This window comes from Coptis chinensis, chromosome 7 (genome assembly GCF_015680905.1).
Source record: "Coptis chinensis isolate HL-2020 chromosome 7, ASM1568090v1, whole genome shotgun sequence".
NCBI lineage: Eukaryota > Viridiplantae > Streptophyta > Magnoliopsida > Ranunculales > Ranunculaceae > Coptis > Coptis chinensis.
The window spans coordinates 6,291,622-6,308,351 of NC_141462.1; the positions used below are offsets into that span (position 1 = coordinate 6,291,622).

At 38.3% G+C, this 16,730-nt stretch overlaps 3 protein-coding genes across 3 annotated transcripts; 2 read left to right on the top strand and 1 right to left on the bottom strand.

Annotated features, from left to right (window-relative positions):
* Positions 1-429: 429 nt before the first annotated feature.
* On the bottom strand, positions 430-1,853 carry LOC147485576 (uncharacterized). The gene is made up of 4 exons (XM_086572716.1): positions 1,650-1,853; positions 1,271-1,421; positions 1,047-1,199; positions 430-882 (listed from the first exon to the last, which is right to left on the bottom strand). Exons 1-4 carry the CDS (start codon positions 1,841-1,843, stop codon positions 748-750), a joined length of 633 nt encoding a protein of 210 aa, XP_086428842.1. The 5' UTR covers positions 1,844-1,853; the 3' UTR covers positions 430-747.
* Positions 1,854-5,109: 3,256 nt separating this feature from the next.
* On the top strand, positions 5,110-7,608 carry LOC147485577 (uncharacterized). The gene is made up of 8 exons (XM_086573552.1): positions 5,110-5,171; positions 5,255-5,521; positions 5,606-6,038; positions 6,144-6,217; positions 6,308-6,329; positions 6,537-6,660; positions 7,211-7,354; positions 7,547-7,608. Exons 1-8 carry the CDS (start codon positions 5,110-5,112, stop codon positions 7,606-7,608), a joined length of 1,188 nt encoding a protein of 395 aa, XP_086429678.1.
* A 7,962-nt stretch (positions 7,609-15,570) lies between these two features.
* LOC147485578 (heavy metal-associated isoprenylated plant protein 23-like) lies at positions 15,571-16,184 on the top strand. The gene is made up of 2 exons (XM_086571361.1): positions 15,571-15,753; positions 15,859-16,184. The coding sequence occupies exons 1-2, from the start codon at positions 15,597-15,599 to the stop codon at positions 16,152-16,154; spliced, it is 453 nt and encodes a 150-aa protein (XP_086427487.1). The 5' UTR covers positions 15,571-15,596; the 3' UTR covers positions 16,155-16,184.
* The last annotated feature ends 546 nt before the right edge of the window (positions 16,185-16,730 follow it).

Sequence of the window (16,730 nt, forward strand, 5' to 3'; positions counted from 1 at the left end):
TATGTCACAGGAGGGGCTAGTATCAATCCTGATTGTAGTACATAAAGAGAGGAACAAAACCATGGTAAATGAAAGGATTCTGATGCAATTGGCGACCACCATTTGAATTTCAGTTCCTATTAGGTAACTCTTGAAATTAGTGAATTACCTTTAGTTTTTCATCAGTCCTTGCATTTCTTCAAGCATGTGAAGCTTGATTCTGAAGTTATTTTCTGAGGGTCAATTAATCAATATGCCCAAAAGGGTCATCGAATTAACAGGTGCGTGAACAGACGACCGACGCTTGTAGGGTATGAAAAATATCCTCTACCACTAAATCAGTAATCCAAGCATTTTGCATTCAGATGAATGTTTAGAAGTTCCTGGGGAATGACTGGTAGTAAAAAGGAGGCAAAGAGATCTCTAGTCTCAAGAAAACACAGAATCTACTTTGACTGAACTCCCACATTTATTGAAAAGCGCAAATTATACAGTATATTTGAATACATTATTTGTTACACTGTTCGCACATTAATTTTACATTTCAGTCAACTTCAAGGCCTACCGATCCTTCTGCACTAGTATAAATATCAAGAATGTGTACATTCCATCTTACAATGCACATTACATTCGAGATGCACTCAATAAACACCAAAACGAGTGCCTTAGTTTACAACTTTACATCCTTGAAAATTGGAATTCGAATCTGTTGAAGGCCATCATATCAAATACCTCATGTTCCGGATGAAGGGAAAATGAAAATGACCATTATATCTCCGGACTTAATTCCATAGTAGTAGCGAGTTTCGAAATCTTCTTTTTGGCTGTAGGAAAGGAGGGGCCATTTTTGTCCAGAGGAATTAATTTACCCAAAAGTAAGCTTTCTATGATCCAGTTTGCTGGCTGCAACAAAAGATTCACTTGTAATGAGAAAAATAAAAACTAATATTGACTATTGAGGATAACTGATGTAGTTGCTTTCTCCTCAGGGGAACCCCACCTGAGATGGGGTGAAAATACTTGTAAGTTGTAAGTTGTAACATTATATAGCATTATACAGTACTAACCATCATAGGTAGCTTTTGCTCCAAAGCATAGTGCCTTAAGTGACGACATGCACCATTCTCATCCTCAATTACTATAGCTCCCAGAGAGACCCTTCCGTTGTTGAGATTGTGGACCAACCACTGGAGAGTCTTGAATACCTTACCACCTCCATGCTGCACAACCAATGGAAGTATCAGATAAAACACGAAAAGGAGAGGCAGAGATTCGACTGGTATGTGCTAACTTTGATAATTTTTTCCATATTGGTGCAAAAGCTGTGCTTCCCATGGAGCATGATCCCGACTTTATCGAAGATGTAGGTAAGATTAGTACTGTGGACTGGCTGCCCAATTCTCTGATGCTTCTTGCTGTTATTGTTGGGCAGAATCATGTATCTGGTAAGAACATAAAAGAAAAGTTATATCACCATGTGCGTTAAGTACGGGTATAATGCATGAAAAAAGAACGAATAGAACATTTTCAGAATTATTTGTATATCTTTTAAGGCGTGCCGAAGTCAGGTGCATGCCTTGAGGTGAATATATGTATATCATTTGAATAATAGTTGATCATTACAGGAGCATGAGTCTTCGCTAATGTTATAAAACATACTAAAAAGTTACTTCTCAGGTGGTACTAGAGAATTGGCAACAATTGAATCCATAAGCCAATTCTCTTTCAGCACGAAAGCATTTACAGCACAGCCATACAAGAATTTGGATGTTTGTAACTGCATAAAGATATAACAACCAGTAAGTCGATAACAAGTTGCAGTCATGTCAACACAAACTATATAATGCAAAAACCAGTCTGACATAAATGGAACATTACACAGGGCTGAGCAAAACTGGGGCACCATGTTAAGTAACCATGCTAAACTTAAACTATATAAAAACTTCTATAGCTAAATCTACAAAATGACTCTTAAGAAAGAGAAAACTTAGCTATAATTATGTACATTCGTATTCATGTTATATTTTTAAGCTACCACTTGTATAGATTCTAGAACAAGAAGCTAACATTGAAACTTGGAACATTTAGTGTCTGGTAGGCTGTGTACAAAAATTAGTTAATTAGTAGATTTAAGCCAATCATATGGTTAATGGACTAGACATGAGCTTAAATAATGGCAGACAGGTCAGAGAAGTAGAGTATAGTTGACTAGCACGAAACAAAAAAATTCGTGAATGGCTCTATAGCTTCATTATTAGAGCCCAGAAATATGCTTTACACTAACAACGTAATTGCATCTTGTCAGGTAAAGAATCTTCAACAGTTCAACCCATAATAGTCATTGAGATACCAAAGATCGCACATTTCAGGCGACAAATAAGCAAGTGCATAAATATACTTGTAGGTTCACAGTATGATTAGAATTCAAATCAACTGCTCACATAAAGATGAGTCAGAGCCTCAGAGGCTATTTCCGATGAAGATGGGCTTCTTACCATGTACACCATGCATAAACACACACAAGTACACAACAGTTAATTTCTGAAATAACTCCAGAACTTTTTTTTTTATGGGTTATTTAGGTTTTGGTCCTCCTAAATAATAGGTATTTGGGGTTTGGTCCGCACTAATCGGTTTATTAGCTTTTGGTCCTCCTAAATCCTCTTGACCGGTGAGTCAACCAAAGTCCACCAAGTTGACCGTCTGTATTTTCATAATACCCATCATACCCTTGGGTGTGCGGGGCACGTGGGTCAAGAGTCAAATGTTGGTCAAGTTGATCTTATTCCGAACTCAACTTCACCACAATCTGATGGCAACTGATGAGACACGTGTATCATCAGAATCTCGAAGATATGTTAGGAAGAAAAGCAGGAAACTAACTAAAATCCCTCCACTTTTTTTCTCTAACAGCAACCCTCTCATCACAAACACAGTCTCTCATCTCTCTCTCTCTCTCTCTATCACTCTCTCAAACACAGTCTCTCACCTCTCATAGTCACTCTCAAGCGTAAAGGAGCTTGATTGGCTTGCTTGGTTAGGTATGGTACCTTTAATCAGTGAATGCATGCTTTTATGAACTTTTTTGAACGTTGTTTTGCATGCTTGCATATTTTGATTCTTTATTAATATTAGAAGGTTTTAAACTAAACAGTAAAAAATTAGGTATGTTTGATTGTTTATTGGTATTGCATGTTATTGAATAAAAAATAGGGTTTTTGGATGTTGACCATGTACTTAGATAATCTACATAGTAATTGTTTATTTTAAATTAGGGATTTTGTGTTTGACATTTCGATTTCATAATTGTTTACACGATTTGGTATATTATTTGATGGTAATGTTTACATGATTTATTGTGTTTGACATTTCGATTTCGATTTCATGTTATTTTATCAGTGATGTGGTTTGGCAAAAGGAAGTTTGTTGTTCATTTGGGTGGTTTATGGAAGGATGTTACACCTGGTTTGATATGTTTGGCTGACTACTCTGCTGGATTGAGGAGAATATTAACTCTAGAAGATGATGAGTTAAATTGGATAGATTTTATCAAGAAAGTTCAAATGTTTGTGCCTAGGAAGAAGGTGTCATCTGTCCAGTGTATCTTAGCAGGGCATTTGTGTGTACTTGGGACTGACCAACAACTTATGTTGATGTGGGAGAACATTATGGTAGAAAGTGATTATAGATTCCATTTGTTTGTTTCTTATGACCACCAGATAGTGCAGGGGACCACTGATAATTGGGAGAAAGACTCTAGGATCATGGGTATAGTGCCCACACATGACTCCAATCCAATGCCCACTCCTCAGTCCAATCCAATGCCCACACCACAGTCCAATCCAATACCCACACCTCAGTCTAATCCAATGCACTCATCTCAGTCCAATCCAATGCTCACACCACAATCCAATCCAATGCACACATTTCAGTTCAATCCAATGTCCTCACCTGACTCCAATCTAATGCACTCACCTGACTCAAGTCCAGTTAACATTTTTGACTTGACTAAGCCAATTAATGAGTCAACTCTAGATGATTATGTAGACTTAACCAAAGAGATTCCTAAAAAGCCAAAGAGAAAGAGAAAGCCTTATAAGAAGAAACGGTGTAATGTGAAAGACTTTGAAAGTCAAAGTGAAGATGAATATATTGTGGAGCCAACCATGGATCCACATTTGGAATCAACTGGTGAAGCATATGTTATTGATATTGATGATGAAACAATTCATGTTGAAGAAGAGATTGAGTTTCAAAGTCAAAGTGAAGATACACATGATATAGGAGCAAATGATGTTGATGTTGATAAAGTAATTGATGTTTATAGAGAAATAACATTTGAACATGATATAGTGGATAATGATGGTGGCTGCAATATATTTCATAATGATGTCATGGATGATGCCACTGATGATGAGCAGGATAGATGTTTTGATATGAGTAATGGTGTTGGGCCCTATATGACTCAGGAAACATGTTATGTGAGTGAGAAAGAATCTGATGAAGAAGATGAGGACTGGGATTATGATGAGGAAGAAGCTAGTGATGATGATATTTCAAAACTTGAACTGGTGTCAGAGGGTGAGATGGATGTAGATATTCAGATAGATGAGTTTGTGAAATCTACTAGAAACTTGTATGAAGTTGAAGATAATGAGAGGATTGAAGATCCAGCATTAGGTACAACAAACTTCAGCCTTACAAAAGGTATGACCTGGAGAACTATTTTGGAGTGTAGGAAGTTTATGAAAGACATGGCAATTGCTCAGAAGTTTAGTTTCAAACAGAAGAAGAATGATAAGACAAGATATAAGTTGGTTTGTAAGGACCCTGAATGCAAGTGGTTTGTGAACTGCAGCAGAAAAGTTGATGGGCATACATTGAAGCTAAGGTTATTTAATCCCACTCATACCTGTGAAGGTGATAAGAATAACAAGAATGTGCAAGCCAAAGCTCCTTGGGTTGCAAATGAACTAGAAGACTTTGCTAGGGCTCATCCAACTTTTGCACCAAAGAGACTTGCATAATGAGATCTATAATGAGTATGGTGTACTTATATCTTACTGGACTGCTTGGAGAACTAGAGTTTTGTTGCTAGAGAGAATCAATGGTAATTATGAAGAGAGCTACATGGTGGTGTCAGAATTGAAGAATCAAATTTTGAAAAGGAATCCAGGAAGCATTGTCAAATGGTATAAGGATTCAAGATAGATGAGTTTGTGGGTTTCTTTGTTGCATTCAAGCAATCATTGGATGGGTTTGTGAATGGGTGTAGGCCAATCATTGGACTTGATGGTTGTTTCCTTAAAGGAAAGTATGGAGAATGTTGTCTTAGTGCTATTGGACTTGATGCTATGAATGGTATTTTCCCTCTTGCTATCTTCATTTGTAGGGGTGAGGATAAATACACTTGGCATAAGATGTTGGAGTTGTTGAAGCCTCACTTGAACAAGCATCCATCAAGGCAGCTGACATTCATATCTGACAGGCAGAAGGGTCTCATTGAGGCAGTAAGCAATAACTTCCCATATGCTCACCACAGGTAAAATTAACTTGTTTATTTTGAATTACATTTGTAAATTATACTTATTATTTTTTAACATGTCATACCCTATTTTTTTTACAGGTTTTGCTTTAAACATATGTACAAGAACTTTAAAAGTGTTTTTAAGGTAGATTACTTGGAGAGTCTATGTTGGGGGGCAGCTAAAGCTTACAGGATAAGTACACATGAAATATGTATGGAAACACTAGAGCATGATGAGAAGAATGCCAAAATATGGTTAGAGAAGCAACCTAAGAGGACATGGGCTAGGGCATACTTTGATCTAACATCAAAGTGTGATGCTGTCACTAGTAATTTTAGTGAGTCCTTCAATGCTTGGATCCTAAAAATAAGAGACAAGCCTCTATTTCAGTTTGTGGATAAGTACACTCTCACTGTTATGACACTTATGCATGATAGAAGAGAACTAGGTTTGGAACTAACTGATGGTGATTTGGTACCAGCTGTAACAGATGTAATTAAAAGGTTGGAAAAGAAGTACCATAAGTATAAGGTTTCAGGGGTTGGACCAAATCAATTCTTGTCAACCAATACCAAAAATGGTAAAAAGTTTATTGTGGACTTAAATCTTTTAACTTGTGAATGCATTGTGTGGCAGATGACAGGGATACCTTGTGTCTATGCTATATCTGTTATAAGGCCAAGAAGGCCTAATAGGGAGAGTTGGGCCAAGTGAGTTGTTACTTTGGCACTTAATTTATTGTGACTTATAAATTTTACTTTCCTGTCACTTATTGATTTTTTTTTTCACTTAATTTGTAGATATTGCAGTCACTACTATACTGTGGAGTCATTTAGAGCAACCTCTTGAGTTATATCTATCCAAGAGCCAACCAAGATGATTGGGACAAGGTCAATTCCTTTTACCCTATATATATATATATATATATATATATATATTTATATATATATATATATATATATATATATATTAATTTGATTCCAATTTCTTTCTCATTTAATTTGATTCCAATGTCTTCTTTGTGATCAGATTAAACCTACAAATGTTGTATTACCTCCTCCCAATAACAGAAATCCTGGAAGACCAAGGAAACAAAGAATAAGAGGAAGAGATAAAGAAAAATCAAGTGGCAAAAGGAAGTGCAGGAGATGTGGTCAGGTAGGACATAACACAAGGACTTGTAAGCAAGAAGGAGGGGAAACAAGCTTAGCTAACACCACCAAATAACATAGGTAACCATTTTGTTTGTATTCAATAATGCTATGTTTTGACTAGCTAGAGCACATTGACTGACTGAAGCACATACATTGGCTGTTGTTTGCATTCAATAATACTGCACTTTCCAAGTACAATTTTGTTTGTATTGTAAATGTGTTTTCAACTCAATTATTAAATATTTTGACTGTGATTCAGTCATGCTTTAAATGGTACAACACCCCCTATTAATTTCTTATTTGCATGTTTTTGCTATAAAAGCAACATGTACATCTCTGCACTCATCTCCCACACAACAAACGATCTCTCGCACTCATCTCTTTTTACACTTATTTCTTGACCAAATTAAAAGGGGAGGGGTATTAGATATCCTAGACATATCTGGAGTTTAATGCGAAAGGGATATAATAATTTTTCTAAAAAAGAAAGGGAGGTTGTCATGGCCTATTTTGATCAACATAGTAATGCAAGTTATGCTGAATGTATAGAATATTTGCAAGAATGGAGGTATCTTACAGGAAGGGGTGTTGGAGGTTCTTCAACTCATGCTGGGAAGGAAAGTGATGATTCCATTGTGGACTTAACTGGGGAGGTTTATGACAATTCAACTGAAGCACAAACTGAGGAGGGAAGTAACAGTTTAACTCAAGCACAAACTAGAGAGGTAGTGCAAGCACTAATGTGTGATGAGAGCTTTAAGGCTTTGCAGATTTCTCTGAAGAATAAGAGAAAGGATAACAAAAAGAAAAATAAGAATATATAAACAAACTTTTGTGTTTGTTGTTGTCTTTATGTTTATGTGTTTGTCTTTTGTCTTTGTTTAGGGTCTATGCTTATGTCTTTGTCTTTGTTTAGGGTCCATGCTTCTGTCTTTGTCTTTGTTTAGGGTATTTGTCTATTAATAAAAATGTCGGCTTTATTATGTTTCAACTGACTTGTTTATAAATTTTTATATTTGTTTTGCTTTGCTTTGTCTTCCCTACTATTATATATATTGGGTGGCTCTGCCAAAGAAATGGAGCAAGAGAGCCATGGTCAACAGCAAGGGCATCAACCTCAGCAGCAAGGGCATCAACCTGGGCATCAACCTCAGTAGCAAGGGCATCAACCTTAACAGCAAGGGCATCAACCTCAGCAGCAGCAACAAGGGCATCAACCTCAGCAGCAGCAAGGGCATCAACCTCAGCAGCAGCAACAAGGGCATCAACCTCAGCAGCAGCAAAACCATGTGAATGATGCAGATCAACACCAAGTGCCACAAGCTAGAAGAGGAGGAAGAGCAACAAGGGGAGCAATAGGAGGACGCACACCAAGGGGAGAAAGGAACAATAGTCGGTTTCAATATTGGCTTGGATTTGGTGCTAATGATGGTGTTGATACACCAAGTACCCCAACAATTTCAGCAGTTGCACCTTGCTTAAGTCAGTCTTTAACTCAGACCCAGTGAATGCATTGGTGCTATGGTTTTTTTTGTTATTTTGTGGATAGTCATGTTTTTTGGGGAGCCATTTTGGATGACAGTGCTATGGTTTAGGAGTGCTAGTTTGTAATGACATTATGTAATGACAATTAATAATAATATAGTTGTTATGACAAGTGCTATGTAATGCAGTTCTACTTACCAAATTATTATTTCTTCGTACAATACTTGATAAACATAGCACTAATCAGGCACATCTCGCACAACTGTCACATATAGAACAACAATTTCTCTCATCTCACACTATTCTCACCACTCTTCTCACTCTTCTCACTCTTCTCACAAATAGTTGAAAGACGGCAGCCCTTGCATAAGCCACAACGTTCACAGACTGGGAATTCTTCCTTGCATAGATTACATACTTGGTTGTCTACTTTTTTGTCAAAGTATAACCAAGTCACAGCACTACAACCTTCTCTAGAACACTCGAGGTACTTGGATTGTAAAGTACCTTCTTCCATATGACCTAGAACGACTCTCATAAATCCACAACACCAAGCATGAGGGCAGTGAATACCAAGATATTGACATCCTTAAGCATAGTGACCCTCTTCATAGCACAATTGGCAAACCTGCAATAGAATATACAAACACCGCATAATTTAAATTAAAGGTTTAGTCCCACTGTAATTACTTTCGTTTCAGACTTGGTCCTTCTAAATAATGTTTAATTAGGTTTTGGCCCTTCCGCCATTACAGACAAAATTAAACTTAAACCAGTTACCTTTTGGCGCAGCAACAACTACAAGATGACAACTTCCACCCATTATACTCTTCTCTTTCTTTATCTTCTTTCTTTCAAATTTTGATTTTGTATAGCCAGCCAGCAACAACACCAATATTTATAGGGTATGTACCAATAGTTTTGACCGTTAGGGTTTTGAACTACCAACGGATATATCATACTAATCATTGATTTGAAGTGTGGAGATCTTGACACGTGTCCCGAATAAGATCAACTTGACCAACATTTGACTCTTGACCCACGTGCCTCGCACACCCAAGGGTATGATGGGTATTATGAAAATATAGCCGGTCAACTTGGTGGACTTTGGTTGACTCACCGGTCAAGAGGATTTAGGAGGACCAAAAGCTAATAAACCGATTAGTGCGGACCAAACCCCAAATACCTATTATTTAGGAGGACCAAAACCTAAATAACCCTTTTTTTATTTCCTTGCATTACGTAAAAAAGTTTATACAATTAAGTTTTAAACACAAAGTCAAAGCCTTTTGGTTTTGTTAGTTGGGCCAGAACTAAATCAGTTTGGTTTGGGCCAGTTCTATTAGTTTGTTAGTTGGGCCGGTTCTTATTTCAGTTTTAGATTAAGTTTTGGACCATTTTCAATTAGTATTCTTTAGGCCATTTCATTTTAAGTTGTGTTGGGCCAGTTCATTTCTTCTTGGTTGGGGCCAGTTTCTATTTTTATTCTGGACCGACCCATTTGACTTAAAATGGGTCAAGGTGAGTCTTTAAGGGTTTAGACTTTTGGGTCTTGGTTTCGGGGCCCGGTTTTGGTCTTTATTTTGGTTAGTTGGATTAGGACCATGGGTTGAAGTGTTTTACCTACAAGTTTGCGTTAGGACCTGTTTGGATGAATGCCGAACTGGTGACTGTTGGGTTTGGCTCTTTGACGTACTTTTGACTGTTTAATTGTGCTACATTTTACGTTGTAAATTGTATACACAAATCAAAGGCTAAAATGATGTGGAAGCTTGTATAAATTTGGTTGTCATTATCTAAGAAAGATTTGACGTTGATATTGTGTATATTTTGACACGTAACGAGATAGAAACTTTAGGAGATATAATATTTCTAAAACGCTATAAAAATGTTATGCGATATGTTTGAATCAATTGTGATATTATAAAATATATTGGGATATATATATTAAATGCAATAGTTTTGGAGAAATAAATGTATAAACGCTCAATTATTTTATTTGTGAGATGCTACTAGGAGGTAGTAGCATGGTACAAAATATCCCGATATATCGCGATATTTGGGGATATCTATCTAGATTTCAGAAAAAGATATATAAATATCACGATATGTTAAGAGATATATACGACTGCAAATATCAGTGATATTTTGACGATATTTACGATATTTGTGATATTTGGGGATATATTGCGATATTTGGAGATATTTAACAATATTTTGTGTATATAACAATTTTATTTAATATTTACCATTATATTTTAAATAAATATAAATAATGTATCATGATATATCAAGAAATATCCACAATATCCACGATATTTGTCGATATTTTGGATATATCCACGATATTTGCATGTGAAACAATGTCAAATATCTCCAAAGAGAGGGATATATCCACGATACATATCCAGAAATTGAGTATCGATAAATACCCATATCCTGATATTTTGTACTATGGGTAGTAGAGTATTTGTGAATATTTCCCACGGGATTGTGGCTTAGTGCAATAATATATTGGCACGTAAAATAATGAAAGTGGTTATGAGATATATTGAGATATTTCTAAATATTGTGGCTTAGTGCAATAAGGTATTTGCACATGATATAGTGAAATTATTATGAGATATAAATGTATGACACTTGAATAAATTACGTAACGAAAATCCTAGAACCTAGCTACTACAACTCATGTGATTTGGCCCTTGTGATGGGCGTATGTGATATGATTGACCCTTCTGGCGTTTCAGTAAATCTGAATGGCCCTTCGGGCATAAGTGTTTGATTGGCCTTTCGGGCGTTTTAGTGAATCTGAATGGCCATTATGGCGTAGCCGAATAGTGGCTTGATTATTCCGTTCGCAAAATTTAGAACGAGACACGCGATATTTTATGCCGAATAGTGGCAGTACTTACATAATGGCTTTCGTGTGAGGGTTACCTGGTGTGCGGCATCCCGCACAGGGTAGCTACGCACGGAGTGGTTCATTATGTGAGGGGAGGCATGTGGATGTACATATTCGGCGCTGGGTAGTGATTGTGGTAGCCAGGGAAACTAGGTAAGACATAGATACGACGTGATTTTAGGGACACGCAAAGAAAGCCTTAAATACTATAATTATGGTAATATGTTGGTTAATGATATATCTTTAAATATATGATTGTATATGGTTTTGCAGAAGGGTGATGTTTGGGTGATGACTCACACAAACACACCAATGATCTTGTTGGAGAGGTTGATAGAGAGTGAAAGAGACTGTACCACCAATGGCTGCCTACGTATCCAAATTGTTCTCTGGAATCAAGTCTCAAAAAATGCACGTCCTTCTTTGTTTGAAATGATTGTTGGGTATTTATAGGAATCTTATTGCTAAAAATACCCTTTCCTTATTTGACGAGATATTTCCCTCTTTGTATGAAATCTTTCCTAAAGCTTCATATGGAAAAAATCTCTTGACATATCTCCGGACCTGCTATATATAACTTGGGTGTTATATTAGTGGGCAGTGTCATTGCTTCAATAGAGGGCATGCCCGAATGCCACATTAGTAGACAAGCGGGACTGCCCCAGTAGCGGGGGCAAGCAAGCCCGCCTCATTAGTGGCCGGCTCTTATAGTGGTACCCAATGATGGTAGTTCGTAGGGGTACCAGTACAGTGGTACATACACCGCCCCCTCTTTGCCGGATGAAATTCGTTCTTTGCGGCGAATAATAGACATCATATTGCTATAAAAGAATGAAACAGTGTGATCGAAATTTCTGCGATGCCATGCGAATAACTTAGTTAAGGTTAACTTAACTTAGAATGCTTTGTAATCGTGAGATCGACTGACCTAGCGGGTAACTCGGATCCAGTAAACTCAGTGAATTTGACTATGTGCAATAAATTACATTAGTAAGGGTAATTTAGTAAATGATGGCATATGCTTGCTAATTGGACCCATGGAAATAAAGATGACGGCAAATCAAATTAGGGAACATGTGCCTCACACTAATAAGTTTGATAAGCGTTTGTTTAACTAAGAAGGAATGAATCTAAAACAATTGTGACCGGAAAAAGAAGGCGTGACAAGGATCGGTTGGGGTTTGCAAACATAGAGTTGAGATGTGGGTACTTGCAAGCTTTGGCCTTTTGATATAGAAAGAGATATTCATAAAAATAGAAAAAAGACTCTACCGATCTTTGAATTGGGAAATCGAATCGTGGTTACTTGCCTATAAGAAGGTAATGTTATTTTGTACTCTTTGAATATTAAGTGCTACCCGTTCCAAGTATTTAAGGTTTCATATATCTCAGGGCGATATGGTGAATGGGAAAGAAAACGGTGGTGAGATGAAGGCTAAAGTTGGTGGCAATACGCGGTGGACGATGACGAGTTTCGCTGGCGAGACGTTGCAACGCTGATGGATAGAGCGTACCGCCTTGCCAACTAACAAAATTGCTCGTAGTACAACCTCCGATGAACTCACAAGCATGTTCCGCTTGAAGAACTTCGGCATTGAGCAGCTTTCGAAATATGACAAAGGACACCTGGTGAAGGAGGGGGAATTAGTGGTGACTTTTGCACAGCTGGAGTATGGGTTGATGATACCTCTTAACAAGGAGGTGTCTCGAGTTCTATCTGTGTGGCGCATTCCACCGATTCAAGTGTCTATGTCGTTATGGTTGGTCTTCGCGAGGGCACGACTTTGGCGAAATATACGGTGTCCTTCGGGCGATGAATTATCTTGCTCTTGGTACGGCCTCAACGCTATACAGAAAGAAGATGGGTCCTTGATGTTTCATGTGGAATGGGCGTATCCAGAGATGAAGTTTAAAGGATTACCGAAGGGGTACCGAAACTGGGATAAGTACTGTTTCTTAGTACGTAGAAATTGGAACCCTTATGCAACCCGTGTCCCGAATAGGATTATAGGTATGGAGCACGAAGGGTGCGCCTGCATAATCACTATCTTGTGAATTATCTATATATTCTGGTTACTGACGTTTTTGTTTTTAGGTGATCGACCAAGTACCACGGACTTTGACGTGAGCAGCCAAGCTTTGGAGCATCTCAGATTTTACTTTAGCATGGACAGGGACGAGAACATCTGGGACTTGTCATGGCCTAATGAAGTGGTTCGTAGCTGCCATTACAGTGAAGAAAAATGTTGTGGACATGCTCTTGATGTTCCCAAGTGTCCATATGGGTCGCGACGACAGGCTCCCCGACAACAAGTAACCATGTTAGAAGCTCGACAAGCTGGTGATGAGCAGCGTGACAATGAGCAGAGGTCCCTTGTAACTGCGTCTCCCATTTTAGAAGCTCGCTTGAAAACGCAGAAGAGAAAAATAACAGATGAAGCTGCCAATGCCCGTGTTGAAGGATTGAAAGCTCTTGAAGTATTCCCCAAATCTACCGCTTCAATGGAGAGGCGGAGTAAGCGCAAAGCGGACAAAGACTTTAACGGGACTCGCCGACCAGAAACTGTAGTTGCTAATGAGAGTGTGGAGGTTGGTGTGAAGGAAATTACCTGGGCTGAAGGTACTCCAGATGATGGGTGTTGGCTGCCTCTTGTTCCTTTGAATAATGAAGGTACAGGGAGTAATATGCTTGTAATTAAAAAAGACTTTGAAATTATCCGGGGACAACCTCAGTCTATGGAGATAGAGCAAAAGGCAGCCGCCCCCAATGGTGCTATGGACGAAAGAATTTTTCGTGAAATGACGAGTGTGTCCATACCTGTTGGAGATATTACCTCAGTTGAACCATTAGCACTTGTCTCAGCAGTTTTTCTTGATGACGAGGTGATAGAGGCGTTAAGGCCTCATGCGGACATTGATTTTTCTGCTGAAATGGTCGAGGAGTATATGCATGACCAACTTTTACTACCCGAATTAGGATCCAAAGAATACGAAAGAGGTAGAGGAAACTTGAACTGTGTATCCTTGGGATCGCGAGGCGTTGCAAAAAGTAATCCCATTATACATGTTGCCTCTCTATATTACTTAGCATGGCCTTTTGAAATCGTATTCAACTTGTATATATATGTATATATCTCTCGCTTTTGTAGGCCATGGAAAGTTTAAGCTAAGCTGATGGCGGTGTTAGAGAAAGAAAAACATGCAATGCCGGGACCCGACGCGGATTTAGTACTGAAAAGAGCAAGAGGAAGTGAAGGCTTGAGAGTGCTAGAGCCCGGATGGAAACGATGCTTTTTGAGAGAGGTGGTGGCAGCCTTGTCATGTGAAAAGGAGGAGATGGTGCAGGCGATAAAAGGGAAAGATAAGGAATGTAAGAAGGCTATGAGAGAGCTGCGTGAGGAGAAGAAGACACTATCTGAACTAACTCTTAAACTCTCATTGCCGCTGCTTGAGAAAGCTCAGCTTGAGGCTGTGTCCAAGAAGTACGTTGACGTGATAAGTCGAGCGCGAGATGTTATGAATGGCGCCTTGCAGCATTATACTTCGTTGTACCAGACCTGCCCGAGGAAAGAGGTTTGCGGGATATTGCTCCCAAGTGCCTTTGAGGATGCCATAGAAGACCTTGGGCTTGAAGATGGAGTAGGCGAGGGTGCTATGGAATTGGGGGATGGTTATGATACTTCGCCTTAAAATATGGCGATTTGGCGTAACATACATAGTTCTTGCGATCGTCTACTAGATAGTGGTTAGATAGGTTGGAATTATTTTTTTTTATTTTATTTTATTTTATTTTTTTTTTTTGCACTTCGTTTTTCTTTGTCTTTTTTGTTTGGATGTAAAGTGGAATGTTAGATGAATAAGATACTTATGTTGCGCCATAAACTCTGTATTCTTGTTGCAAATGACTGTGCATTTCTTGTGAACGAATATTAGTCTTACTGTATAATTTAGGAATGACCGATGGCCATATGCCCAACCATGCACTCTCTCGAGTATCCAAAGTTAGTACTGGGTGTGAAAAGATTTGGTAGGAAGCTCCTCCATCTGCGAAGATTTGCTAGGGAGAGGACGAAATAACACTTCTCAGAGTGCAAATGATCATTACTTCACCCCAATTTTACAACTAATTGCAGCTACTTTGTTTCTGCTAGAATACTTTAACAGGACTCATATACAGGCATTGCCTAACTCACTGTGTAGCCTTTCCAAATGCAAACTCTGAAACTCAGAAATTGTTTCAAGCTTGTAAGTTTACCCAAATGCGTAAGGAAACTTATAAACTTACGACATCTAGAAGCCGATGTAGCATCTCTAATGGTTTCAATGCCACCGGGACTTGGAGATTTAACTGAGTTACAAACACTACCTGCCTTTGTCTTTGGTAAAGAGAATGGATGTCACATAACTGAGTTGCAGCACATTGGTGAACGTTCACAGAACGCTTCACATTTTCAGGCTCGAAAACGTATTTAGCTTTGAGGATGCCAAGGAAGCAGCTTTAGATCGATTGAAATATATTCATCTCTTCAGGGAAAACAAGAAAACACAATGGGAATTGAAGGTACTTTGGAATATTTTTCTGATTTAATGAGCAGTGGCCACACACACAAGAAGAAGACATTTCAAACTGTGGAGCTGAAAGTGAGGATGGACTGTGATGGATGCGAGCTTAAAGTCAGAAAAGCTCTGCTGTCATCCATGAGTGGTATTTATCTTGAACCTTTTCTAGTTCATTAGTACGTACTGTTTTTGTTATTACTGCTTCATGCTGAAGAAATTAATGTTTTGACATTACATTCTTTTTTGTTAGGTGTTAAATCTGTGGATATAAACAGGAAACAACAGAAAGTGATAGTAAGTGGTTACGTTGAAGCAAACAAGGTCTTGAAGAAGGCTAAATCAACAGGGAAAAAGGCTGAAATTTGGCCCTATGTCCCTTACAACCTTGTTGCCCATCCTTACACTGCTCAAGCTTATGGCAAGAGAGCACCTCCTGGTTATGTCAGAAATATTGAGATCACTACCACTGGCACTGTAAGCAGGCAAGATGATCCCTACACCAGCATGTTCAGTGATGACAATCCAAATGCATGCTCTATTATGTAGATTATGAAGAGAGATGGCAACAATTGTAAAACTCATTATTCTTTTTTGATATTTGTTTGTAGTAGAAGATTGGTTTTCTAACATGTACAGTTTACCCTTCAGTTACGGTTGCAAAGGAATGAAGTGATTGCACTAGTCAACCCTCTCAACCGACTCTCAGAGTCTATGACATTGGTACATGAAATGGAGCCTGCAATTGAAAAACCCGTGAAGGATAGAGTGTGCACACAGTGGAGAGACCAGCACATGGAAACGCTTGTTGAAGTCTGTCATTGGGCCACAGTAAGTTCTCTATAATGCAAAATGAATTGTTGTCATGAATCAACTCATTGCCCCTTTTGGCCTTTGGTAGTATTGGATGAAACTGACTTCTATTTATTTGTGCTCTGTTCTAGATAATTGCAACTTGGTATTGGCAAGGGGATTGTGGAAAGTAGAGCGGGGACAATTTTGCTGATCGATTGAATTTCAATTTTGGAGAGTAGAGTAGGAAATACACCCATGGTAATGGAGAGTCGGTAGGAAAATGAAACTTGTAATTCAGAGAAAAAACAAAGCGGAAGAAATTGTACTTTG